The sequence below is a fragment of the Oncorhynchus mykiss genome, chromosome 6 (assembly GCF_057628025.1).
Source record: "Oncorhynchus mykiss isolate SJ-2025 chromosome 6, ASM5762802v1, whole genome shotgun sequence".
Classification (NCBI taxonomy): Eukaryota; Metazoa; Chordata; class Actinopteri; order Salmoniformes; family Salmonidae; genus Oncorhynchus; species Oncorhynchus mykiss.
In genome coordinates, this window is record NC_143027.1 from 65666477 (window position 1) to 65687168 (window position 20692).

Consider the following 20692-nt stretch of genomic DNA (forward strand, 5'->3'; position numbering starts at 1 on the left):
ATTCCACCAGTCGCTCGCTGTACTACCCGGACATTGTTTTGTGAACACCTATGCATTTGTTCTAGAGCGGAAGTGGAGCCAGATCTTTGAGACCACGGGTACAGCTGAACACATTTTGGGAATATATTAGAGTAGGGACGTGGATTTCCATCAGCCAATATGTCTCGGGGTTCAATTGAAATCCCCTTACGGGACACCGACGAGGTAAGGACTAGCTACGCTGCTTTGTTTGACCGTGGATTGCTACAGCTAGCCTACTAACGTTAGCTATTAACGTAGTATTGCCCTGTGTTTGTTGACTAACGTCAGCTAGATCGCTAAGAACTTCTGAGATTTTGTAAAAAACATTTTTTATTATTAGTCATGAAAATGATGGGTCATAACCCAGGTTAGACTTGCAAGTTGTCTATTGCTACAGTTTATATTGTCGTTCAGATCATTCAGTAAGCGAACTAGTTAGCTAGTTAATTAACGTGAGATACAAGTCTCAGGAACCAATAAAATGCAGCCACTTCTTCTCCCCAGTCAAAACATTTAATAAAATAACTTGGCCTCTGATCAAGCTTTTTAGCCATAGGTTAAAGGTCATGTTGTATGTGTACAAACTGGTGTTCACGTAGACCCGTGTATTGTTAGTGAATCAATTATTTGTTCTGCAGGTTATTGAGCTTGATTTCGACCAGTTGCCAGAAGGAGATGAGGTCATCAGTATCCTGAAACAGGAGCACACACAGTTGCACATATGGATTGCTCTTGCTGTAAGTATGAATACACAGACTGGAATGAGAATTCATTTAAGCCTTAAAAAATGTAATGGTTGAATTGATAGTTGTACATTTTACTCTGTGTGAGTGTTGCATCAAATACAGTTAGATTGTAATTTGTACTGTTACCTGTAACTCCTCCCTGTAGCCCTACAGGCTTGCCGCCATGTACAGTTATTTTACAGTAACATTCCGTCTTAGGGCATACCATTGGATAGACGTGTGAGATATTTGCTGGCCTGTGTCTGTTTGGAGACACTTTTCCCATGTTGGAGAGTATATCCGTGGACAGTTCTGTTAAGGAAATTGTCGTCTGCATCGCTGAAGGAAATAATTTAATCCATTTGTTAGAGGATACCATCCCCAAGTCAAAACCAAACATGGATGTCAATGTTTGCGCGAACACGCTCTGTTCTACTACCCGTCTGCAGCAGCATGCTGCCCAATTGTGAGGTTGATTAGCTAGACAAACAAGTGTGAAACACACAAGCGAGACACAACATGGAATGTTTTGATTTGGGGGGGGGGGGGTGGTAGCATCTAACAATTTAATGTAATCCTTTCCTGGGCACAGCCCGGTGACGTAAACAACAATTTCCTTATTGGAACTGTCCACCAACCGCTGATATATTCTCAGACGTGGGAAAAGCGTTACCAAACAGGCACAGGTACGGGTCGGCAAATATCTCCCAAGGTGTCACACAGAACTCTGGTCCAGGAAATGGGCTATCCTCCCTGGTGAGTTATGTAGTTGCATTCCCACTGACTGAGGGTTTGTTCAGGGATTGTTTGTCACCAAAATAAACAAAAACATTTTTCTTTTAGCTGGAGTATTACAAACAGACGAAGACGGAGGACTTTGTCAAGCTGCTGGAGGCGGCCCGTATCGATGGGAACCTGGACTACAGAGACCATGAGAAGGACCAGATGACCTGTCTGGACACCTTGGCAGCCTACTATGTCCAGCAGGCACGTAAAGAGAAGAACAAAGATGCCAAGAAGGAGCTCATCACTCAGGCCACCCTGCTCTACACCATGGCAGACAAGATCATCATGTACGACCAGGTAAGAAAATCTGCTTAACAGTTATTGGATAATGTGAAAGTTAATTTCCCCATCATAAAAAATCATAAATGTATTCTATTTGTTTGTAACAGAACCACTTGTTGGGAAGAGCCTGTTTCTGTCTGCTGGAGGGGGACAAAATGGACCAGGCTGACGCTCAGTTCCACTTTGTCTTGAATCAGTCCACCAATAACATCCCTGCTCTACTTGGTAAGTAAATCACAAAGGGAAAGATCTACCATTACAACCACAAAGGTTCACTTTGAAATAGGGCCTAACCATTATACATTTTATTTCAACAGGTAAAGCTTGCATCTCCTTCAATAAGAAGGATTACAGGGGAGCACTGGCCTACTATAAGAAGGCTCTACGCACAAACCCTGGATGTCCTGGTAAGCATTTCACTTGCACCTGTCATATTATAAATAATATCCCTGGTGTCTCCTAATATACTGTCACTATTTATCTTCCCAGCCGAAGTGAGGCTGGGGATGGGCCACTGCTTTGTCAAGCTCAGTAAGCTGGAGAAGGCCCGTCTGGCCTTTGGCCGGGCCCTGGAGCTCAACTCCAAGTGTGTGGGAGCCCTTGTGGGCTTGGCTGTGCTGGAGCTCAACAGCAAGGAGCCCGACTCCATCAAGAATGGAGTGCAGCTCTTATCCAGAGCCTACACCATCGACCCCAGCAACCCCATGGTGCTCAACCACCTGGCTAACCACTTCTTCTTCAAAAAGGTGAGAAGGTTGTCATCTTATTCCTGGTATATAGTAACATGTCTTGACCTGAGCATCGTTTATCATTCACATTGATGTACTTATTTTCAGGACTACAGTAAAGTGCAGCACCTGGCTCTCCATGCCTTTCACAACACAGAGGTGGAAGCTATGCAGGCTGAGAGCTGCTACCAGTTGGCCCGCTCCTTTCATGTACAGGTAAGCGCTAAGGCCTCAGTTTATTTTTCGGGAAGACTTTTGCTTTTCTAATTGAATTGGCATTACATCTCTCCTTGCTTGTGTGTTTCAGGAGGACTATGACCAGGCCTTCCAGTACTACTACCAGGCCACCCAGTTTGCCTCGTCTACCTTTGTGCTGCCTTTCTTTGGCCTGGGGCAGATGTACGTGTACCGTAGAGACAAGGAGAATGCAGCCCAGTGCTTTGAGAAGGTCCTAAAGGCCTACCCCAACAACTATGAAACCATGAAGATCCTGGGCTCTCTTTATGCTACTTCAGATGATCAGGAAAAGAGAGACATTGCCAAAGTAAGTAAAACCGCTATGTGAAGGTGAACCTCACATGAAGTATGTGTTTGTCTGATCTTTGTGGCATTATCTCTTCACTTGTAACTCTGTAGATGTCAATCAGCACTATTGTAAAAATCAATAACATGTAATGTCTTTGTTCTGCAGGGTCATCTGAAGAAGGTGACCGAGCAGTACCCTGATGACGTGGAGGCCTGGATCGAGCTGGCCCAGATCCTGGAGCAGACCGACATCCAGGGCGCCCTCTCTGCCTACGGCACGGCCACCCGCATTCTGCAGGAGAAGGTCCAGGCTGACGTCCCCCCTGAGATCCTCAACAACCTGGGGGCTCTCCACTTCAGACTGGGGAACCTGGGAGAGGCCAAGGTACAGTTTAGGAGGATGGCAGAGCTGCCTGACTAGAATTAGTCATTACATGTTGTAGCAATTAATTCATTAACTACTTTAATGGTTATTTGTAGTTTCGTAACTTGCCTTTGGTAATGGTAGACACTAGGGTTGGGTGATTTTCGATTGTGTCGTCTATCGACGGTGTTTGACAGCCATTGTTGATAGTGACGACATCGTAATGTCACACGATAGTTTAGCGTATTTGAATTTGACTGCACCTCTGGAGTCTGGCAGCGAACAACAGCGCTGCACAGAGCACACAGCAGGGCGACATGCCAAATGGCCTATTCCCTATTTGCCATAGCCTAAATGTTCAATACATATGAGGTTGTTAAACTGTTAACATAATGCAAGAGAACAATGTAAACTCAGCAAAAAAAGAAACATTCTCTCACTGTCAACTGTTTATTTTCAGCAAACTGAACATACAAATATTTGTATGAACATAACAAGATTCAACAACTGAACAAGTTCCACAGACATGTGACTAACAGAAATTGAATAATGTGTCCCTGAACAAAGGGGGAGGTCAAAAGTAACAGCCAGTATCTGGTGTGGCCACCAACTGCGTTAAGTACTGCAGTGCATCTCCTCCTCATGGACTGCACCAGATTTGCCAGTTCTTGCTGTGAGATATTACCACACTCTTCCACCAAGGCACCTGCAAGTTCCCGGACATTTCTGAGGGGAATGGCCCTGAACCTTTTAGGTCTGTTTTTTTTATTTTATTTAAACCATGTCTTAGGCCTACCTAATGGTTTCTGGCAAGGAACACCAGCATGTTCAACTTTTCTGCCCCAGAGTAGCGAACTCAGCAGGATGATGGACTTGTAAATGTTGACGGAGGTTTGTAGTCTGTCGATCCTTTGCCCTGATTGTCTTTTTACACGTTCTGAAAGTGACTTAGGTCAGGTCTGCTGGCTCACCTTTATTCAGGTCTGCTGGCTCACCTTTATTCAGGTCTGCTGGCTCACCTTTATTCAGGTCTGCTGGCTCACCTTTATTCAGGTCTGCTGGCTCACCTTTATTCAGGTCTGCTGGCTCACCTTTATTCAGGTCTGCTGGCTCACCTTTATTCAGGTCTGCTGGCTCACCTTTATTCAGGTCTGCTGGCTCACCTTTATTCAGGTCTGCTGGCTCACCGTTATGTCAGGTCTGCTGGCTCACTTTTATCATTCAGCCTGAAACCAAACAGGCAAAGATTAGCTTTTTTTTCCTCCAAGGAGCCATAGTTTTTTTCTGTTATGGCATAAGGCAGACTGTACTATAGTGAAATCCCATCACGCCTTTTTTAATTTTTTTGTCTGAAACTGTTGGAAAGTAGCCTAATGAAATGACAGTGGACTACACTTGATACGGCTATAATGTTAGTTTTTAACTGATGTCGGAGCATTTTTTATAAACAAGAGAAACCGCTCTACCAATTTTGTATATCATTTTACAGCCTCAACTAGATAAATAACTAGGCTTTACACTGTTCAGGCCTAGAAATGTGTCCTTTATAGTGCTTTCTTCCCGCCAATCGACTGACCCCGTCTGTGCAACGCACACCCCCCAGATTTTTTTAACAATTTTTTTTTTTTTACTATACAATCGTATATCAATGGTGTTTGGACAGGATGATGTGTCATTCCAAGCATCGCCCAACTAGTAGACACAACAGAGCTATAAATAGTTTTCAGGGGTTTGTTCTGTCTGTCCATGTTTAGAAATACTTCCTGGCTTCTTTGGAGCGGGCCAAAGCTGAGGGCGAGCATGACGAGCATTACTACAACGCCATCTCTGTCACCACCTCTTACAACCTAGCCAGGCTCTACGAGGCCATGTGCGAATTCCACGAGGCGGAGAAACTCTACAAGAACATCCTGAGGGAACATCCCAACTACGTTGACTGTAAGCACTGAAGACACACTGTATGTTTTGGTTAATGGCTGTCTCCTTAGGGTGTGTGCGTATCAATTGGTCCTTTGTTGTTGCTTGCAGGTTACCTGCGTCTTGGGGCAATGGCTCGTGACAAAGGAAACTTCTATGAAGCTTCCGACTGGTTCAAAGAGGCTCTGCAGATTAATCAGGATCACCCAGACGCCTGGTCCCTGATCGGGAATCTCCACTTGGCCAAGCAGGAGTGGGGTCCGGGTCAGAAGAAGTTTGAGCGTATCCTCAAGCAGCCGTCCACTCAGAACGACACCTACTCCATGCTGGCCCTGGGCAACGTGTGGCTCCAGACCCTGCACCAGCCCACTAGGGACCGGGAGAAGGTACGGCAGAATATCAATTGTTTTGATGTGGAGCCATAAATCATCACTGTCAGAAACATTGCCTTCATCATTTGTCTGTGTCTGTGGTTGTGTCCCTCCAGGAAAAGAGACATCAGGATCGAGCCCTGGCCATTTACAAACAGGTCCTACGAAACGACTCCAAGAATCTTTACGCTGCCAACGGCATAGGTTTGTTGGCCTTCTCTCACTCATTGTATTCACATAAATGCTTAAGCACAGTCAAGTCTGAGTATTAACTATTAGCATGTAAATACCTCAGAGTTTGCTGTCTTTTCTGTCCAGGTGCCGTCCTGGCCCATAAGGGCTACTACCGAGAGGCCCGTGACGTGTTTGCCCAGGTGAGAGAAGCCACAGCTGATATCAGCGACGTCTGGCTCAATCTGGCCCACATCTACGTGGAGCAGAAACAGTACATCAGCGCTGTGCAGATGGTAAGGCTCTGTACTGGCTCATAGTACACACTGCAGGGTTTTTTATATTCCTTTTTACATTTTTTTTTACTTGAGTTCTATTAAAATATCTTATCCACTCATTGTGCCGTTTAGTACGAGAACTGTCTGAAGAAATTCTACAAGCATCAGAACACTGAGGTGCTGCTGTACCTTGCTCGGGCACTCTTCAAATGCGGGAAACTCCAGGAGTGCAAACAGACTCTGCTGAAGGTGAGATTTGTGTGAAACGAAGCGTCTCTCATTCCTTTTAGTAACCCTATGGCTGGGCTTCATTTGACTGAGCTTGTTTATGTGAGAGCAGGGTGACCCTTGTGTGAGTGTTCTGTTACTAGGGTTGCAAAATTCTGAGAACTTTCTATAAATTCCAAGGTTTTCCTGAAATCCCGGTTTGAGGATTCCCGTAATCAGATGGGAATAAACAGGAAATTCAATATCCTCCAACCAGGATTTCTGGGAAACCAGGGAATTTATTGAAAGTTCATGGAATTTTGCAACGCTACCTGTTACTCACTGATGGCTCCCGAGTTGCGCAGTGGTCTAACGCACTGCATCTCAGTGCTAGAGGCATCACTACAGACCCTGGTTCGGTTCCAAGCTGTATCACAACCGGCCGTGACTGGGAGTCTCATATGGCGGCGCACAATTGGCCCAGCATCGTTAGGGTTTGGCCGGGGTAGGCCGTCATTGTAAATAAGAATTTGTTCTAAACTGACTTGCCTAGTTAAATAAAGGTTAAATGGAAGAAAACAAAAGTGGCTGGCTGTGTCCCCAGGCGCGTCACGTGGCCCCCAGTGACACGGTGCTGATGTTCAACGTGGCCCTGGTGCTGCAGAGGCTGGCCACTCTGGTGCTGAAGGATGAGAAGAGTAACCTAAAGGCTGTACTCAGTGCTGTCAAAGAGCTGGAGCTGGCCCACCGGTACACCCTAAACTCACTTTAACACCTCTCCTAAAATGATCCTTCACTTTTCTCAGCCTAATTCTGTCTTCTCTTTTTGTTTCAGGTATTTCAGCTACCTTGCCAAGGCTGGTGACAAGATGAGGTTCGACCTAGTGCTTGCCTCCACTGAGGCCAGGTCAGTTTGAACAAATATCTCCCCTCTAAAATCCAAATTCAGGCCAGTACTTACTTCATAGCCTTCAGTAAATCAATAAACCACTCTTAGCCAAAATTCAGATCATATCTCAGAGGAATTAGAGGAATGACAGCTGAGCCCAGCCATCAGATGTCGGGCTAAGCCTGGATTGTGAGCTGTGTTTGTGTGGGGGCCGTTGCAGGCAATGCTCTGACCTGCTGAGTCAGGCCCAGTACCACGTGGCTCGGGCCAGGAAGCAGGACGAGGAGGAGAAGGAGATCCGGGCCAAACAGGATCAGGAGAGGGACTTCCTGCGCCAACAGATGCATAAAGAACAGGTCTGTCTATGGAATGTCACATCTCCACAAGTCCCTCATCCCTTCTATGTTGTACTTGTAAACCATAATGGATAAGACATTTAAGTAAACAGACCTTACTTGAGCCTGTGATGTCTTGAGTAACATGTTTCTTTGGTCCACTGTAAATGTATTCCTTTATAACAGTGTGACTAACCCACTGACCTTGTCTTCCTCCTGCCCCACCAGGAGGAGAAGAGAACCAAGCAGGAAGAGGATCAGAAGAAGCTGCTGGAGCAGAGAGCCATGTATGTGGAGAAGACCAAGGGTCTGCTCTCCTTCGCCGATGGAATGAAGGAGGAAAGGAAAGAGAAGAAGAAAGGTGGCGGCCGAGTGAGTGTAAATGTGTCGAACAGCTAGTGCAACGCAGAGGTTTGGGTTGATCAATGATTAGCTCATGGCACATCAGATTGATATGAACCTCAAACAAAGGCTCTAGGGTGCAGTGTGACCATATTGTTTGTTTTGTTCTCCCCAGCGCAAGAAAGGGGGTGACTTTGATGAGTTTGTCAACGATGGCTCTGATGAGGACCTGCCAGTGAGAAGGAGGAAGAAGAGGAAGGGTGGCAGCGGAAGTGAGGAGGAGGGCCGCAAGAAGAGGAGGAGGTGAGACTGCTGTGGAAAGTGTTTTATTTGTAGTGACCGGTAGGAAAATGGCCTGGTGTGAGTGGCACTGTGACTGTGTATTTCAGATCCAACAAAGGGGGTGACGATGGCAGCGATGACGAGGAAGGAGGCTCACGGCCCAAAAAGCAACGCAAACCCAGAGCGGGCGGCAAGAAGTTCCAAAGGGTCAGTTAAATCTAGTTTGTTACTGTCTTTTTGTCTTTCTAATGGTATATATTTTTTTTGTTTTACCCAAATGCCCGGCCTTAGGCCCAGAGTTGTAACCGTTCTGTTTTTGTCTAGGCCGAGCCTGTGCCACCGTCTCTCAAAGGCAAGATCAAGTCGAAGGCCATCATCTCATCCTCTGACTCTTCATCAGACGAGGATGGACTGAAAATTGCTGAAGACCGGTAAGGGCATAAACTCATTCGTACATAAAATGCTACATGAAAATACAACTCCGAAGAGTTTTGTGCCACTAATATGTCATATATCTGTTGACCACCCAGAAACCCCAGAGACAGTGGTTCAGGCTCTGATAATGAGAGCAGCCACAAGAAGCGCATCGCCTCCGACAGTGAGTCCGACGGGGGCCGGAACCGCTCTGGCAGCGACGCTGGAAGCCCCCAACGCTCTGGAAACTCGGGTAGCGACTCAGGCAGCGAACGTCCAGTGAAGAGGAAGAGAGTGCAGCAGCAGTCTGACTCAGAGCAGTCTGATAACGAGAGCAAGAGGAGCCGCTCTGGGTCGGAGAACGAGTCCCGGCCAGGCTCACCGGCCGCAGCCTCTGGCTCTGAAGCGGGCTCTCCGGCGGGCTCCCCACGCCGCTCCGACAATGGATCAGAACCAGGGGGCTCTGCCAACGAGGCCTCCAACCACGGCTCTGGCTCTGACAGCGACTGAGGCTTCAAACTCAGAACTGACTTTTTTCCAAAAAAAAAAAGTTATTTTGACATTGATTTTTGTAGAGGCTTTTTTGTTCCGTCTTGGTTTGTACCATGAAATTGAAATGAGCACATGCAGTGTAGCATTGTGGCCCATAATGTGGGTTGTCTTTAATTGTTTTTTGTCACCAGACTGTTAAGACTTTTGCATTGATGCTGTACCTCGTGTGCTTTTGTTTTGTTGATGATTGATGGGAAATGTGACTTGTAAGTATTCTGACAGCTGTAACCCATATATTTTATATCTTAAAATGATTGGAAGAGGTGATGTCATGGAAAATTAGTGAATTGGCCCAGATTTGGGACAAATTCTATGTAGATAATAAACAAACACAAAATAAATAGTTTTTTTTTCTATTTCTGATGATGAAGCTGCTTGTGTGACATTGGAAAACAACTTGACACTTATCTTCTGATTATGGGGTAATGTGTCAATTGTTTTGGCTGCATTTGCCTTGTTTGTGTATCAACACGCCCTCTGCCATTCAGAAAAATATTGTTAGTCATGTTGAGGTGAATAAAATGCCAGATTACAAGTTCAGAATCAATAGTGAAAGTGTATATATGTGCCATTTAAAAAAAATCAACATCCTCTATATGGAGACAAGAAGTGCTAAGTAATCTGGCAGCAGACCTATGTGATGCAGTTGTAAATGTAATTATAGAGTTGACACATCGAGACCCTGAATACATGGCCCCATTCCAGAGGTACCTCTGTGGGTCCTGTCTGTGGCCAGCCTCTGGAACTGACAACACCAGATCAGGGTGTGTCTGACGGGGCTGTCTGTTTTCACTCCTCTCTTGTACTTGATTAGTAAGGAACTCCCCTCACCTGGTTGTCTAGGTCTTAATTGAAAGGAAAAAACAAACTAGGCCGTCCATGGAATGAGTTTGACGCCTGTTTGTAGAAGTTTTCTCAGAGTTGTCACTGTGTTGGTAGCCTAAACATGGTTCTAAATATGGGTACCAGTGTAGTTCTGTTTGAAGTGCAGATGGGATGCTTAATCTAAGAATAAAAGCTCATAAGGAAATGGGACTATAGAAGTAAAGTGAACAACTAGGCAATAGCCTAAAGTGCATTGCAAATGCTCAACACAATTCTGGTGAATACTCCCGGCCCACTAAATACACTAATCCATTGCCTTATTTAGCTGTGGACATGCTGTACAACTGCTACTAATGGGCCTCATCTTCCCCTTGCAACCACTTACTGACATGCAAAATTGCTACAGTACTATATTTAAGCAATAAGGGCCGAGTGGGTGTGGTATATAGCCAATATACCACGGCTAAGCACTGATGCAACGCGAAGTGCCTGGATACAGCCCTTAGCTGTGGTATATTGACCATATACCATAAACTGGTTACCAATGTAATTAGAGCAGTAAATATAAATGTTTTGTCATACCCGTGGTATACGATCTGATAATCTGTCGGCCAATCAGCATTCAGGGCTCGAACCACCCACTTTATGCCGCGTCACATCTGTCCTTTGCAACCTACTTCAAAAAAGTACCTTTCTAACTATAATTTCTTACAAAATGCATACCACGTGTGGGCACTGATGATCTTTGACGTGTTCTCCAAAATGATCAGTCCATTGCAATAAAACCTTTCAGTATGGGAATGGACAAATAATGGTGTGACAATGTGCTATATTAAGGCAAGAATTCCTTAAAAATCTAAACAAAGTTAACTTCCATGGTAACAGGAATTTCTGTAATTGTTGGGCATTCCTCAGAGGCCTACTAAGAAACACAGGAAGTGTTTTGAGAGCTTGCCTTGGTCACTGGGGAGTTCTACATAGCAACCATACACTAATACAGTAGTTGAAGGACGTTATAAACCATATTAAAATGGCCATGTTGCTGCTCTTGGGCTCACATTTACAAGCCTGAAACTCAATAAATATTACCCAGGACAAGTCTAAGTGAACACAGTGTTTAACTTTATTTGAAAGTTAAGCAATAGTGGTACACAAGAACATTCTTAGCACTTACAGAACATTACAGTAACACTTTTATAGAAAGTTGTACAGTACAGATGTATACCGCATAATTTCATCAGATCATAAGTTGAGATGATTATTTTTTTTAATCATGATAAAAACGATCAATAAATATCTGGATCAGACATTATGGCAAACAGGCTTCAAATTTTCACACGGGGGGGGGGGGGGGGGGCAGAGAAAGTGTAACAAAATTGAAATAATTTCTCATTCACCAATAAAACATGTTGCACCTCTGTAGTTTGAAAATTGTTGCATGAGAACAGACCAAGTGAGTTGGTTTTGCATGGCCAAATGCCCCGGATGGGTAACTTGCACATTTTTAGATCATTCCATCGGGCACCGAGCCATGCAAAACCAACTCACCCATTGTTTGGTTGTTCCCTGTAAAGAAAATCAGAATTCAAGTATCACAATGTTTGACAGATACAGAAGGGGGGGGGGGGGGGGGGGAGACACAGCAACGAGGGTTGATAAATTAACAAGGCCGCATAATTTCATCTCTCCCAGGTGATGTGCCATACATACATCCACAAAACCACTTTGAATTCTTACAATCAGGATATTATTGTGCAAGTAAAACCTTTTTTTTTTTATTACAGACTTGTGCATTAGTCCAGAAGTGTTTACATTTGAAATGGAGACATTATGTAATTCAAACCCAGCACATGAAGCCCATAAGGAGGAGGTAGAAACACAAGCAAATAAAACCATTAAATGTTATGGTAACCAATGATTACAGTTGAGGATTCTTTGTAACAATCAACAGATGAGTGAATATTGCAACGACTCATGTATGACGTTGAGCAAAGTGCATCTCTACAGTGTTGTTAATTGGTTAACACACAAAAAAAAAAGCATAGAATTCAGCAGCAGGAACAAGGCCCTTGCAATTTTCTTGAAGAATAACAAAGGTCTATTCAAAGCAGCTAATACCATTGATCTTAAAAAGGGGCTCTTAAAAACAGATGGCAAACCATTATTACGCTTAAGCGCTAGAAAAGAGCCAAAAATAAAAAAAAATGCATTGGCTTAACATGGACAAAAACTTGATAGCGGAATGAAGTGTTGCAGTGGTTAGGTATGCATATCATATTGGGACAGGGGAACAACAAAAAAACAGTATCAATAGCATTTTTTGCACCATAAGGCTTTTGGCTGGATCTTCAGTCAGCTTCCTCCTCAGACTCCTCTTCCTCAGCAGTCTCCAGCCAGGTCAGCCACTGGTTCACCTTCACAGGAAACATACCATGAGCCCAAAACAGAGATACACCACAGACACGGGTAATACATTTCTGGTCTAATAAAAGCCAGTTTAGTACGCACCTGCAATGGTGTGAGTTGCAATACAAATTGTCTGGGAGTAATCTAATTACCTGGAATAATGCTTTTCCCTTTCCAGGAAACTCTTGAGTTATGTCTTCTTTCCATGCAAGAAAGGCTTCTTCTTCAATGATTTCCATATCGTAGAAGTGGACAAAATAGCGCAGTAACATGCCTAGAGAAGAAAAATCTGTATTGAAAAAAAACTTTAAACAAAAACCATGAGGAAAATGTGTTTGCATAGTAATAATTTGACCCCGTGACCTGTACGTACCTTTAGGGAAAGCTTTAGCGTTGCAGTGGACCTGCAGTGCGTAGAGGGCACTGACTTGCAGGTCCTGGTGATCATGCAGGAACTTCTGCATCACTGGCTTGAAGGCCAGCAGCAGCTGCTTCTCCTGGTCCAGCTGTTCTTTAGTGGGGGCTGATAACTGGTCTTCTTCCTCATTGGCATTTATCTCTTGGGCAATGTACTGCAAGAAACTGGGGTGGGGGAGAGCAGAATTCAGACAGTCTTTAACATAAGTAATTTCAAGATGCATAACCACAGAACTCTGCTATGTGGGCATTAGCCCTTTTCCCATACCTGGTCATGAGGATGTTGACGAAGCCCTTGTCGGTGTGGAGCTTAGGGGAGATGTTGTCCTTGATCCACTTGTAGATGGACTGGGGAGAGGGGTCTGTTTTGATCTGCTTCAGCAGTTCCTTTTCCAGCTTCATGAGTGGGAATAAGAAGCTCAGGCCTTTGCCCTCCAAGATCTCTAGCATGCGATCTTTGTTTTGGTCGATTTCTGCAGATGTAAGTTTCGGCAAATGTCAAAATCACAACAATCATGTTCAAATGTGAAAACTTGAGAACTTTCTAGGATAAGGGTTTAGGAGATGTTAACATACCAGGCAGCATCTTCTGCATGTTGACCTTGCTTTGCTGGAATAGATCAGTGAGCCACTCTCGATCCTTCAGCTTGGCAGTCTGTTGCAGACAAAGTAGGAAGAGGGGAAAGTGGGTGCCATTCTCCAGAGGGTGGGCTAGCTCATCCATGCTCACCAGGTCTGCGATGATGGCTCGAGCCGCAAACTGGGCCAGGTAGGACTTCACCAGAGGAACGTCCACTTCGATCTTGGGACACTGGTCCAGAACACTGAGGAAAGCCTGTAAAAAAAAAGTACACAGGCATGTGGTGAGTAAATTCACTGAACAGTAGAACCTTTGATATGTTACAACAAAAGCTCTTTGCCATGACTGGAAGACTGACCCGCATGAAGCTCTCCCCAGTAACAAGGCCCTCTGTGCGGAGTGTGTGGATCAAGGTGCTGGCATGCTCCTTGTCTTCATCTGGGCAGTCAAGAGAACAGATCACGATCTTGCTCAACATCTCAGGCAGGAAGTGTTTGGGAGCCTTCATCTCTCTTACACAGTTCACAGCTTCATCAATGTTTTTGCTGTTCAGGTAATCGGTCACTATGGTCTCCTGATAAGATATATGGAAGAATACTGTTAGCTTTCACAATTTTTTCTATGGGGCAAAAAGTATAACTTGAGCGAGTGCCCGAGATTGTTCCACTTTACTTACGGTCATCTTAAGCAACTCTTCCTTTGCAGGAGGCGGTTTCTTGGTGGTCTTTGGAGGTTTTTCCTGAATTGGAGGAGGGTTGGTTTTCAGACCAAGCAGAGGAGGCTGAGAAATGATAAGACCGTTTAGAGTGGGCACAGACTTTAGATAAGCATCATCTCCAGCTTAATGCTATAAAAAAAAGCAGTATGCATGTTTGTCTTTACCTGTCCCAGTGGTGGTGTTTGAGTGCGTGGAGGTTGAGCACTTGGCGGAATCATCGTTGGTATCTGTGGCTGCAACTTTGGGACTTGGTTTGTGTTGAGAAGGAATGACTGTGCCGGCCTTAGACTGATCTAAGAAGGGGAATATAGGGTATTATGCATCGTTCTCATCTCTTGCACTAAAGTGTTTTGGCTTATTGCCTGTGCAAACGGTGGTTTAAAAGAGTGGGTATCTACCAGGTGTTGTACCTCATCAGCGTTGAGCGATCCTTTCTTGATGAAACGCGGTGCCATGTCCTTAGACTGAGCCTGCTGTTGTTGCGAGTGATTCTGGTTCTGGAAGATTTGATTCTGCCCCTTAGAAAATGTTTGAAATTACTTTGGATGCAATGCAAAATCCATCAAGATTTGAGCAGTTAAAGAATACTAAAAAGCTGCTGCTTTTAGTAAAGGGTGCAACTTTCACCTGGTTAGATTTGATGAAGGGCTTGCCTCCCATCTCGAACTGAGACTGGGTAGCAGGGGCTGTGTGCCCACTGTGGCCATTGAAGAGTGGGTTGGTGCGGTGACGGCCCATGGTGGGTGAATACCGGTCCTGAATCACTCCAGGGCCTGTGCCGATCCCACTCCCTAGTAGCCAGGACACACGTTAAACAACAGGACTCGAGATGACAGCTATAAACTCAAACTACTCAAGAGTCAGTCATGGATGTACCTGGCATCTGTCCAAACATATCCGCCAACCCTCCAAGAGTTTCCCTGTCAAGTTTCATCCTAGGCATGAAGGGCCCCTCCAAAAAGAAGTCAGTCCTCATTCCCTGGGCCATTGGTGGAATAAAAACACCCAAATCCTGCAAGACAAAGCATACGTGTATTAAGACAAGCCGTGGCAATAGGTTTTCATAAGATTTGGCTGCACTTAATAAAGAATGATTAACTAACTTTTACTGCTTCCTGACGAATCTGGTTAATCGTCTTTGGTCCATTATCGATAAAAGCTTTGCGAGCCACCCAATTGTTCTCTCGCAACTCCACTGAATCCTGCACCAGGAAACGAATCCTTGCCGGCAAGTCCTTGTTGTTCATTAAGGATTTCATACGGCCAAAGTACTGATCCATTAAAGACTGCAAGAGAAACAAATTAGCCACGCCCAAATGGAAAATATTAAGACACTAAATAAAAATGACTCGAGTATATGCTTACCCTAGCCTTTTCATGATCGAGTCTAGGCCCCACTGTTCTCATTATCTGACAGAGGCACTCCAAATCTTCCCCCATATCCTTAAGTTGGACTCTCTTCTTCTTTTCCAAAAGCTGAAATAAAGACAAAAGATTAGTTAACATGCATTTCATATGGTTTAACAAACGTAAAAACAGCTCTAATATATTCAACTTACTGTTTTGATGCACTTATGAAGGATAGATTCATGGATAAGATCAAGTTTGCCAAGTTCCCCGATGAATTTGATATTGCCCAGCATCTTAAACTTGGCAATGGCGTGCTGCTCCTCTTCCTCAGAGGTAAGAGGGTTGTCATGTTTGTCATAGACTGAGGGAATAGAAAAGAGCAAAGGTTAACACAACCAACCACACAGGGCACAGAAAATATGCAAATTTTTCAAACATTCACTCACTTTCAACATTTTTGGCGCGGTTCTCAAATTCATCTTGAAGCTTAGAAATCAAAAGTCTCCTGAATGTCTGCAACACACATTGTTGCCAAATTAAAAGATTAGAAGGGGAAAAACGACAAAACGAGACTCATCACAATGTTGTTTAAACCCCCATGATACCATTGTCTATTATGGTAGTAATCAATCTGTGATGAGAATGACTATGCTTACGGTGCTTTGTTTTTGTGGCGTTTGGATCTCTGGCGATGGGCCGTCAAAGTTCGGTGCGTCCTCTGCCAAGCGCAGACATAGCTGAGCATAAAGCGAGCTATACTTGGGCTCTTCGAGGGCTTTGTCAACAATCTGTTTGAAATGGGGTGACCGCACACTTAACAATATAGCCATTTTCCACTCGATCAATAAACAATGCACACAGAGCTAATAGATTTTAAATTACCAGCAAGATCACTCCTTTTAGGACGAGTTTTGAATCTACGCCCACATTCAGGAGCTCAAGGCATAGCTTGTCAAACTTCTCGGGGGTCAGTTTATTAAGTATGCTGAGGATAGAAAGAATAGGAAACATGAAAAATACTGCATTCTGAAGACAAGGCATGATCTGGTTTTAGAAAATAGCACCACTAACACACATTTACTGAAATCTGCAGACTTGCAAATGTGCCAGTCATTTCTGATGGATTTTTTTAAGCAATGGGAAGCAACCAGATTCAAGTTGTCAAACAGCCTACAAGATTACCTTTTTATTTGAATCTAATTTGTGTAGCCACAATTTATTAGGGGATACATACCCTCTCACTTTCCTGAAGATTGCATCATGTCGTTCTTTTTCATTGGAGGCATTGGCATCTCGTCTAGTGCTTCGTGAAGGAACCCATCTCTGAACGCTAGATCCTGGGGCTTTCCCCAGGAACTCGCTGCAATTAACAGCATTAGTGGCATCTTAAGTAAGATTGTTTTGAGTAACATTTAGTTTTAGTAAAATGGCTTGAATAGTACCTGTTGCCGACAGTCTTGGGATGGTACTGAGAGGCACCCCTACCTCCTCCCCCACCCGAAGAAGCACTGTGGAACAAATATGATTTACTTGCAGAATAACGTGAACAAAAGAACATAGCTAGGACTATTAAAGCTATAATCTATTCTACACTATGAGGGATATCAGTAGGAAGTGAAACAACGACCTATGAGGACTAAATTGCATTTAGACAAACAAGTTACAATCTTACCTGAAACGAGAAGCACCCCCTTCTGCAATCACACTCTCCACTTTGGCGGCTTGACAACGATGAATTCCCGAAAATATTAATATTCAAAAGGTGGGGGTAGGCAAAAGCGACCTTTAGAAAGAAAGGCATTTTTTAGAGTACAAAGTAAATGAATACATCTGACGCATGGCATACACTTCCTGCTAAAGCACAGAGCTAGCTAACGTTAGCTAGTTTCACTCGCAGCTAACGTTACACATCCTTTGTTGTAAATGCCTAGTAGCTAACGTTAGGCTACTACAGTAGTTAGCTATGTTTGACTCATTTAACCAACTAAACAACATGGCAAGGACGTTGTAATGCTGAGATTCCGAATCCATGGCATGTGTAGCCATCCATGTCTGTTTTGATCAAAAGTGGTCGCAATTTACTAATGATAACGTTAGCGAACAAGCTAGATAATTAATGCTACCGGTAACTAGCTCATCATTTCCTCTCTGCCTGTTGGTTGAGGTGGACTATTCAGCTACGTTAGCTGGCTAATTAGTTAGTAAGCAGTCACTTTCAACATTTCAACATCATTATTGTCAGCGGTCTTGTGATACGATATCAACATTTACAAAGCTTATTAGTTAACCAGGTAGCTGTCATCATTAACAGTTAAATGAAAATAACAATATACCGGTTCTGTGTGGCAAGCGCTTAATATTAGTAGTATTTTACCAATGGCAAGACTCAATTTTCTGCTAATGTGTCGTGATAAATTGTAGTTCAACTGCTAGTTAGGTTATAGACTGCTATCCAGTTAGCACACGCAGGAAACGCCACATTGGAAAGCTAGCCAAGTAGCTAGCTAGGCTAACAATCGGAAGCCATTTTAGAACAGTTAAACGGCCAACTAGCCAATCCTAAAGTTAAATAGAGACTAGATGTAACGATCATACCTTCACCGAAGGAACGTCAGTTTTGTAGGTTGTGTGGTTCCAAATGTGAGAAATAAAATTAAAGAAGGAAGGACCCTGTTTGGTCGTGATTAATTAACTGGAAATACTGAAATAAAAAGCAGTGCGTTCCAGGACGAGACCGAGCACCGGTGAAAAGAACGCTGACTGTAATCTACGTCATACGTTGATGGGACTGCCAGCCTTTGTATCACACATAAAACAGAATCAAATACCCCCCTCCCCAAGCGCCACTACATTTTTTTAAAACCCCTAAATAAAAAATGTATCGTCAGTTTACTGGGGGAAATAAACGCAATATGTATTTATGTGTTGTATTCCTGGACGGAATGCATACACTGCATTCTCTCTCAATTGTTCTAAAGCCTTTTATCTAATTATTTTAATCCATTATATCAGAGGTTACTGTCTGTTTTTTCCATTCTATTTATTTGTGTCTGAGCTATTGTAAATGTGAGTTTGTGTTTTTATATCATTATTAGTTGCATATCTATATTTTAGAACAAAACATATGTGGTGTTCTCCCATGGTAAAACCCCTCTTCATTCAGTTTCTGTAAAGCCATGGGTAGTATGTGTCTCATTGGCACGATTATCAGAGAGCCAAAGTGCACAGGATGTGGACTCAGACAATGTGGTCATTTGCCAGTGCAATACATTGATTGACGGGGGTTCCGGTGCCTCCGGGCAGTATGTTTAGGTATAGGAGGCTCAGTGACACATCTCTGATATAAGTGAAAGATAATATTGGTTTCATGTAGCCTATTGTTGTGAGTTCTTAGGGATTAAACTTGATTCAGTGGGCTATTTTACGAGTGTCCTGACTTTCAGTATTCTCATTCAGTGATTTCAAAACATGAACACTATTTGATTTACAGTTAAGTGTGGTGTACAAAACGTTCTGCTCTGAGATTTCACATGGTCATGATGAACTGAGATGAGGGCCAGACTATGTTGCTGAAAGAAGTTCCTGGAACCTGCTTGTTGTGACACCATTGCTTGTTGACACTATTGATCAAAATGCTCACAAGGTCATGTTAAGTCAGATCCTCATGCCTCTGGTAAATGGCTACCAGTGCTCAGGTATCTTTTTCTACCACCCACACCATACATACAATACAGTTCCTGACTTATTCACTCGTTGTACCTCAAGGCCCTCCACCAGCGGCTGAAACTTTAATCAATCTTTCTCTTGTCTATGTGTCTATTGGTTTTATGTACTGTTTGTGTTTGTCAAGGTTCATTAGATTACATCATGGTCGGTTAGAATTTTAAGCACTATATGTAAGCACTGTTTTCTAAACAACTGGGCAGAGACGTCAATTCAACGGCCATTTCACCTTGGTTCCATGTAATTTCATTGAAATGACATTGAAACAATGTTGATTCAACCAGTGTGTGCCCAGTGAGATGGAGCATAGCCCTAAATAATGGTTGAATTATCAAGGAAGTGAACATTGTGTTTCTCCCAAGTATATTTCTGTTTGGAAGATGAGGTTCTTGAGGCCGGCATGGCTCAAGGCTAGACACATTCCATTCTGCCAGTCTGTACCTGTCTGTCTCTCTTGTAGTGTGTCATCAGCCCAGCCCATTGTCTGCCACAGTAGACATTAGGAAATGCCAGGATGGAATACAAAGACAATGATAGATACATTTAAGTTTTCTTATGCTTACTGGCAACCATTAACATTGAACAGGAAGCTGTTTTTACTACACACAGTTGAAGTCGGAAGTTTACATACACTTTAGCCAAATACTTTTAAACTCAGTTTTTCACAATTCCTGACATTTAATCCTCGTAAAAATTCCCTGTCTTAGGTCAGTTAGGATCACAACTTCATTTTAAGAATGTGAAATGTAATAATAGAGAGAATGTTTTATTCCCAGTGGGTCAGAAGTTTACATGCACCCAAATCGTATTTGGTAGCATTGCCTTTAAATTGTTTAACTTGGGTCAAACGTTTCAGGTAGCCTTCCACAAGCTTCCCACAATAAGTTGGGTGAATTTTGGCCCATTCCTCCTGACAGAGCTGGTGTAACTGAGTCAGGTTTGCCGGCATCATTGCTCACACACACTTTTTCAGTTCTGTCAACAAATTTTCTATAGGATTGAGGTCAAGGCTTTGTGATGGGCACTCTAATACCTTGACTTTGTTGTCCGTAAGCCATTTTGCACAACTTTGGAATTATGCTTGGGGTCATTATCCATTTGCGACCAAGCTTTAACTTCCTGACTGATGTCTTGAGATGTTGCTTCAATATATCCACATAATTTCCCTTCTCATGATGTCATCTATTTTGTGAAATGCACCAGTCCCTCCTGCAGAAAAGCACCCCCATAACAGGCTGCTGCCACCCCCGTGCTTCACGCTTGGGATGGGGTTCTTTGGCTTGCAAGTCTCCCCGTTTTTCCTCCAAACATAACGATGATCATTATGGCCAAACATTTCTGTTTTTGTTTCATCAGACCAGAGGACATTTCTCCAAAAGTACAATCTTTGTCCCTATGTGCAGTTGTAAACCATAGTCTGGCTTTTTTATGGCGTGTTTGGAGCAGTGGCTTCTTCCATACTGAGCGGCCTTTCAGGTTATGTC

The 20692-nt window shown here is 43.6% G+C and overlaps 2 protein-coding genes across 10 annotated transcripts; one reads left to right on the top strand and one right to left on the bottom strand.

Annotated features, from left to right (window-relative positions):
* LOC110526370 (RNA polymerase-associated protein CTR9 homolog) lies at nt 1-9530 on the top strand. 2 transcript variants are annotated; one of them, XM_090238597.1, is made up of 22 exons: nt 1-204; nt 660-758; nt 1590-1829; nt 1922-2039; nt 2132-2221; nt 2304-2560; nt 2651-2758; nt 2850-3086; nt 3234-3452; nt 5186-5369; nt 5460-5734; nt 5836-5923; nt 6038-6186; nt 6301-6417; nt 6980-7125; nt 7211-7282; nt 7485-7620; nt 7828-7977; nt 8117-8244; nt 8331-8430; nt 8548-8654; nt 8754-9530. In XM_090238597.1, exons 1-22 carry the CDS (start codon nt 160-162, stop codon nt 9145-9147), a joined length of 3459 nt encoding a protein of 1152 aa, XP_090094723.1. In that variant the 5' UTR covers nt 1-159; the 3' UTR covers nt 9148-9530. The 2 variants fall into 2 exon arrangements, with proteins under 2 accessions (XP_090094723.1, XP_021462962.1); XM_021607287.3 differs by having other exon boundaries at nt 7828-7971.
* A 1585-nt stretch (nt 9531-11115) lies between these two features.
* LOC110526372 (eukaryotic translation initiation factor 4 gamma 2) lies at nt 11116-18663 on the bottom strand. 8 transcript variants are annotated; one of them, XM_036981772.2, is made up of 21 exons: nt 18081-18663; nt 17158-17268; nt 16928-16993; nt 16720-16845; nt 16368-16470; nt 16142-16273; nt 15932-15998; nt 15695-15846; nt 15501-15611; nt 15239-15421; nt 15012-15147; nt 14763-14926; nt 14546-14653; nt 14300-14428; nt 14094-14198; nt 13776-13991; nt 13414-13672; nt 13106-13310; nt 12794-13002; nt 12573-12694; nt 11116-12428 (listed from the first exon to the last, which is right to left on the bottom strand). In XM_036981772.2, the coding sequence occupies exons 8-21, from the start codon at nt 15776-15778 to the stop codon at nt 12363-12365; spliced, it is 2097 nt and encodes a 698-aa protein (XP_036837667.2). In that variant the 5' UTR covers nt 15779-15846; nt 15932-15998; nt 16142-16273; nt 16368-16470; nt 16720-16845; nt 16928-16993; nt 17158-17268; nt 18081-18663; the 3' UTR covers nt 11116-12362. The 8 variants fall into 8 exon arrangements, with proteins under 8 accessions (XP_036837667.2, XP_090094730.1, XP_090094731.1 ...); XM_090238604.1 differs by having other exon boundaries at nt 12573-12709; nt 18081-18320; XM_090238605.1 differs by having other exon boundaries at nt 14534-14653; nt 18081-18287.
* Between the last annotated feature and the right edge of the window lie 2029 nt (nt 18664-20692).

Coding starts and splice junctions, on each gene's coding strand:
- LOC110526370 (XM_090238597.1), top strand. CDS start 160: ATGTCTCGGGGTTCAATTGAAATCCCCTTACGGGACACCGACGAG. Junction 2,759..2,849: donor CCCGCTCCTTTCATGTACAG/GTAAGCGCTAAG, acceptor TGTGTGTTTCAG/GAGGACTATGACCAGGCCTT. Junction 8,655..8,753: donor CTGAAAATTGCTGAAGACCG/GTAAGGGCATAA, acceptor TTGACCACCCAG/AAACCCCAGAGACAGTGGTT.
- LOC110526372 (XM_090238602.1), bottom strand. CDS start 15,778: ATGCTGGGCAATATCAAATTCATCGGGGAACTTGGCAAACTTGATCTT. Junction 14,654..14,762: donor CCTTCATCAAATCTAACCAG/GTGAAAGTTGCA, acceptor ACATTTTCTAAG/GGGCAGAATCAAATCTTCCA. Junction 13,673..13,775: donor CTGGGGAGAGCTTCATGCGG/GTCAGTCTTCCA, acceptor TTTTTTTTACAG/GCTTTCCTCAGTGTTCTGGA.